Here is a 5,759-nt window from a genome sequence, read left to right on the forward strand (position 1 = left end):
GTGTTTGCAGGCCCCTTCGATTTGCTGGCTAACCCTGCTGCCTCCTTCTCGCCTTCTCACGCCCGAGGGTTTTATACTCTGCCCGAGTGCATCCCTTTCATGCGCTGCAGCAGCAGCAGCAGCAGCAGCAGCAATAGCAGCAGCAGCAGCAGCAGCAGCAACGGAAACAGCAGCAACGGCAGCGGCAGCAACGGCAGCAACAGCAACGGAAGCAACAGCAATAGCAGCGGCAGCGGCAGCAGCAACAGCAGCAGCAACGACAACAGCAGCAGCGACAGCAGCAACAGCAGCAGCAGCAGCAGCATAGATTCTCTGTCTCCTTTGTATAGTTTGTTTAGAGACAGAGAGCAGCAGCAACCTGAGGCGGTGGTTTATAATGACCCGCGGCTTTCAGCTGTACATACACCCTACGCTGCACTTACCCTCCCCCGCAAACCGCCAAAACAAAAGAGCAGCAAAGCAGCAGCAGCAGCAGCAGATCCAGCTGCTGCTGCTGCTGCTGCTGCTGCAGAAGCAGCAGCAGATCCACCTTTGCCTCTGCTGTTTGCTGCGGTGATTCGTCATGCTGTTGAGGCCTCAGCAAACAAAACGAAGAAAAATCAAAATAAACAAACAGAGTAAGCCTGAGCTGCCTATACACCCCAAAAGCCTGCTGCTGCCGTTGCTGCTGCTGCTGCTGCTGGCGTTGTTGTTGCTGCTGATGTTGCTGGTGCTGCAGACAGCGGCTGTAGACGATAGACGCATTATTCAATGCCGTTGCTAAACCCTAAACCCTAAACCCTACTTTGGTGGTTTGTGTGTAGAGAATTGTGTGAAAAGCTGCTGAACTACCTCAAGCGCGAGAGCAGCAACAGCAGCAGCAGCAGCAGCAGCAACAGCAGCAGCAGCAAAACTTTAAAGGAGTTATCTGATGAAATCGCTAAGGGAGCCTCCGCTTGGGCAGCAAACCGCAAGAAGACCTGTGTGGCTGCTGACCTCTCCGGTAAACCCTGAACCCTAAACCCTAAACCCTAAACCCTAGAAGGACAGACGTCGTGGTGCAGTTAGCGAGTAGGCGTTTGTCTTCTGAGGGTCTAGGGTTTGTCTTTATAGGCGAGCGGGGTCTTGGTGGGGCGCGCTTAGGGGCTTAAGGTTTAGGGTTTAGGGTTTAGGGTTTAGGGTTTGTGCAGGGCTTGGGGTGTCGGTTGCATACAACAAGAAGACGCAAGTTGGTTGGCGTTCTTTGGGTTATACACCGCAAACCCTAAAATTATTAATAATAAATTTAAAACAACAAAAAGCAAAGCCCAGCGACCTGGAGGAGCTCCTTAACCTTGTCAGAAACCCTAAACCCTAAACCCTAAACCTTTGTTCCACGACAAAACCCTCGGGTAGAGCCGGTGTGCCCGAACTCTTTTCAGAACTGCTGATGGGGGTTGAGGGCTGCGAATCAAGGGATTAGGGTTTAGGGTTTAGGGTTTAGGGTTTGCGCTTCAGGCTTCTATTGCTGTTGATGAAGGAGACAGCGGAGCTGCGCTGCAGCTGGGCAGAAATTTGTGGTGTACAGACACCGTAGGAGACACTCGCTTTTTTATGGTGAACCCCGCAAAGGTAACAAACCCTAAACCGTAAACCCTAAACCCTAAACCCTAAACCCTCAGCTGCACAGAGTTTATGTGCAGCATAAAACCCTCACGGATGGACGAGGAAAAAGTAGGGTCAAGGCTTGCTAGTTCGAGAGTTTAGGGTTTAGGATCTAGGGTTTAGGGTTTAGGGTTTGTGTGCTGCAGAGACTGCTGAGCTGCGCATACACCACAATGGGGGAGTTAGGGTTTGCGGCCATTGTGGAGGCGCATTATCATCAGCGTGTAGCTGTCCTTAAGGAGCACCAAAACCCTAAACCCTAAACCCTAATCCTAGGGTTTACAACTGCTTAGTGTTTACGTAGCCGATAATGCAGACAAACCAATCATACAGACTGCTGCTTAAGGCGCTGCATAGGGTTAGGGTTTAGGGTTTGGGGTTTAGGGTTTTAGGGTTAAGGTCTACTCGGCAAGCCGAACCAGCCTGCAGGCGAGTAGCAGCGAAGGTATATCAGAGATTGGGGTTTAGGGTTTAAGGAGGGTACCTGTCTTCCTTGGATGGTTGCGCGGCTAGTGGTCTAGGGTTTAGGGTTAAGGGTTTAGGGTTTAGGGTTTAGGGAAGTATGCCCCTCAGCTTCTGCATGCAGCGACATAGAGGGTTTTGTTCTCAAGGAAGCGAGCTGGCAGCTACCTTCATTATCTTTACTCGTTATGGTTTAGGGCTTAGGGTTTAGGGTCTGGGGTTTAGGGTTTAGGGTTTAGGTCTGCAGTAGAGCAGCGTAATAAGGATAGTGCATGAGGCTAGGGGAGCGAAACCCTAACTGCTTCTAACCCTCATAAACCCTAAAACCCTAAACCCTAAACCCTAAAATACTCAAAACACCATCAGACAGATAAACCCCTTGCTGCGTCTCCCCGTTGTATGAAGGCGCGAGGGTTTAGGGTTTAGGGTTTAGGGTTTTGGGGTTTTTATTTGAGTCCTTCGAATAAACCCTAAACCCTCAACAATGAAAGGTATGAATCTCTAAAGGTTGGACTAGTAGAGTTTAGGGTTTAGGGTTTAGGGTTTAGGGTTTAGGGTTCGCTGCATGCGCTGCAGTCTACAGACAGCCCCAAGCAGCAAACCCCCGAGTTTGTGTTTGTGTGCAGGAGAAATAAAATAAATATATTTGTCGGCTTATCTTTTTGTTTTTTGTTTACTTTTTACTTGAAAACCATCTGGGGGATTTGCTGCTGCTGCTGCTGCTGCTGCTGCTGCTGCTGCAGCAGCAACTTCCTCTTGGGCGCCTCTACATGCAAACTTGCTGCTGCTTCTTTTTTGTTTATTTATCTCTTTTTCTCTCTTCACTGACGAAGCTAAAGTTATAAACAAGCTCGAGTCTTTTTCTGTTTAGCGGGGGGCAGCAACAGCAACAGCAGCAGCAGCTGCAGCAGCAACAGCAGCAGCAGCAACAACAACAACAGCAGCAACAATAGCAGCAGCAGCAGCAGAAGCTGCAGCAGCAGCAACGGGGGATTCGGGAGCACCGCTGCATGCCGTGGCTCGCTCGCGACCACTTGCTCTTGTGTATGACGAGGGTTTAGGGTTTAGGGTTTAGGGTTTAGGGTTTACGATGGGTCGCAGCCGCAGCAGGTCGCCTGCGTCTTCGCGAGGGACTTGGGGGCGGCATAGAGGTGGTGATGCCTCTTCATTAGGGTTTAGGGTTTACAGCAACGGAGCAGGGCATGACTATAGAGAAGGAGGGTTTGCTGCTGCTGAGGGTTTTGATGCCGAAGCGCAGCTAAAGCACATGCTAGACGGGCCCATGCTTAGCTTCAAACAATTTGTCCTTCGCAATGTGAGGGTTTAGGGTTTAGGGTTTAGGGTTTAGGGTTTAGGGTTTAGGGTTTAGGCATCTCGCCGAGGTTTCTTCACCAGCGCACTTGCAGGTATAGGTAGATCGGGCGAGGCCTCTTGACGCCCACAGCTGAGGGTTTAGGGTTTAGGGTTTAGGGTTTAGGGTTTAGGTGTCTGTACAGCCGGACGGCACAAGCCAAGATGTTTTAAATGAAGGATATAAGAAGTATTTGAAAGAGTACAGGGCTCACCATGCCTCTCGCTTCTTTGAGGAAAACCACCACCTCGGTAAACCCTAAACCCTAAACCCTAAACCCTAAACCCTTAGCAAAGGGGCGATACGGATAAACCCTAAACCCTAGGTGCTACCGACAGAAACCTCCCTGCCAACCTCAAGCCCCCCTCCTCTAGCTAGCTAGGTAGCTAACTAACTAACTAGCTAGTTAGCTAGCTGGATATGAGGGTTTAGGGTTTGCGTTGCGGTTTGGGGTTTAGGGTTTATGCACGAGGCCTACAACCCAAACCTGCTGAGGGAGCAGTTCGTACGGTGCAGGGATAGAGCGCAGCATCAAGCAAGAGTCTTCCTTCAAGTTAGCTGCTGCTGCATCTGCTGCTGCTGCTGCTGCTGCTGCTGCTGCTGCTGCTGCTTGCGCTGCTGCTGCTGCATCATCAGTATTTGCTGCTGCTGCAGCAACAGAGAGCAGCAGCAGCGGCAGTGGGAGCTATAGCAGAAGAAATAGCCTCAGACCCAGCAGACGTACAACCGCCTGCTGCTGCATCTGCTGCTTCCCTTGCTGCACCTGTTGCTGCGTCTGCGTCTGTTGCTGCTGCATCTTCTGTTAATGCTGTTACTGCTGCTGCTGCTGCTGTTGCTGCTGCTGCAGCGTTGGGAAGAAGGGGGTTATCGTAACCTGAAGTTGGAAGTGCCGGTCGGGCTGCTGGCAGGGGCAGGTGCGCTGCTGCTGCTGCTGCTGCTGCTGCTGCTGCTGTTATGGGTGCTGCTGCTGCTGCACATGTGCTGCTGCATCTGCTGCTGAATTTGCGGTTGCGCTGTTGGGTATGAGCGCTTTGTTTGCTGCTGCTGTATTGGCTGCAGCAGCAGCAGCAGCTGTTGCTGCTGCTGCTGCAGCAGGACCATTCGAATGAGATGTAAATCGATACCGTTGCTGCTGCTGCTGCTGCTGCTGCTGCTGCAGGAGACGTGTCTCCTTTGCTGCTCGAGGATTGGCCGCGTCAGGTGCGGGTCTCTACAAAGCAGCAGCAGCAAGAAGAGCTGCCTTTCGGGGTTTTTGCTGTTGCTCCTGATGTCTTGCTGCTGCCGCATGCATGCTGCTTAGAGATACACCACGTAGACCCTCGAATCAACAAATTCGATGTCCTTAAGGCCCTAGAGGTGAGGGTTCAGGGTTTAGGGTTTAGGGTTTAGGGTTCAGGGTTCAGGGTTTAGGGTTTAGCATTAGAATCGGAAGATTTAGGGTTTGACGGTAGGATGAGGCGTGGGTGTTTAGATGTGTGGTTACGTTTGAGCGCCTATTGTTAGGGTTTAGGGTTTAGGGTTTAGGGTTTAGGGTTTGTGGTTCAGAAGCGGGGTGCGTTGTACGCGGCGATGGTCTCCAATGCGGGGCCGACGTCTAGCAGAACTGCACACGTCTTTTTTGCTTCTCAAGAAGCAGCAGATGAAGCCCTTGCTCAAGGCGCAGAGTTTACGTAAGGGTTTAGGGTTTAGGGTTTAGGGTTTAGGGTTTGGGGTGGGAGGTCGAGGGTTTTATCTTTGCAAGTGTGGGTTTAATGTATTATTTCCTCAAGTTACACTCTTCTTCATTAACTTTTTTGGGGTGTATCTAGGGTTTAGGGTCTAGGGTCTAGGGTTTAGGGTTTAGGGTTTAGGGTTTAGGGTTTAGGGTTTAGGGTTTTTGCTTCAGGATTGTGCGTTTATGCGGGGATAGCCGAGGAGGTCGCGATGGTGTAGAGCGCCTGATGGAGTTCTCTCTTCGGCTGCAGCAGCCTGCTGCTGCTGCTGCTGCTGCTGCTGCTGCTTCTACTGTCTTCGTATCTTTAACCCCTCCTGTCGCTCTCTCTGCTGCCAGACGCAAGAAAGACAGCAGCACGGCTTGGCAGTTGATCAGAACCCTCGGTTTGTCCCTAAACCCTAAACCCTAAACCCTAAATATAATTATATGTCAATAAATATTAATATAATTATGTTTAAATCAATATAAATATTATTATATTTAAAATTATTATTAATTCTCTTTTATTCAATGTGTAGATATACAGTTACTCTAATTGTTTAAATAAATATAAGTAGCGTTATTATTATATAATATATATATATATATATATAAATATATATATATATA

At 49.9% G+C, this 5,759-nt stretch overlaps 2 protein-coding genes across 2 annotated transcripts in view; both read left to right on the forward strand.

Moving 5' to 3' along the window:
- Positions 1-2,091, forward strand: part of EAH_00046690 (hypothetical protein, conserved) — a gene marked incomplete at both ends in the record, with an annotated part of 2,807 nt that extends 716 nt beyond the window's left edge. The window contains 6 exons of the mRNA XM_013391517.1: positions 11-617; positions 804-982; positions 1,170-1,315; positions 1,477-1,590; positions 1,770-1,847; positions 2,023-2,091. Coding sequence (XP_013246971.1) covers positions 11-617; positions 804-982; positions 1,170-1,315; positions 1,477-1,590; positions 1,770-1,847; positions 2,023-2,091 — 1,193 coding nt within the window. The remainder of the gene's footprint in view (positions 1-10; positions 618-803; positions 983-1,169; positions 1,316-1,476; positions 1,591-1,769; positions 1,848-2,022) is intronic.
- A 1,276-nt stretch (positions 2,092-3,367) lies between these two features.
- EAH_00046700 (hypothetical protein) lies at positions 3,368-5,559 on the forward strand (the record flags this gene model as incomplete). The annotated part of the gene is made up of 7 exons (XM_013391518.1): positions 3,368-3,400; positions 3,582-3,687; positions 3,895-3,989; positions 4,284-4,350; positions 4,596-4,792; positions 4,982-5,106; positions 5,322-5,559. The coding sequence occupies 7 exons, from the start codon at positions 3,368-3,370 to the stop codon at positions 5,557-5,559; spliced, it is 861 nt and encodes a 286-aa protein (XP_013246972.1).
- Between the last annotated feature and the right edge of the window lie 200 nt (positions 5,560-5,759).

The sequence above is a fragment of the Eimeria acervulina genome, genomic scaffold, assembly GCF_000499425.1.
Source record: "Eimeria acervulina Houghton genomic scaffold, Eah_scaff697, whole genome shotgun sequence".
In the NCBI taxonomy this organism is placed as follows: Eukaryota; Apicomplexa; class Conoidasida; order Eucoccidiorida; family Eimeriidae; genus Eimeria; species Eimeria acervulina.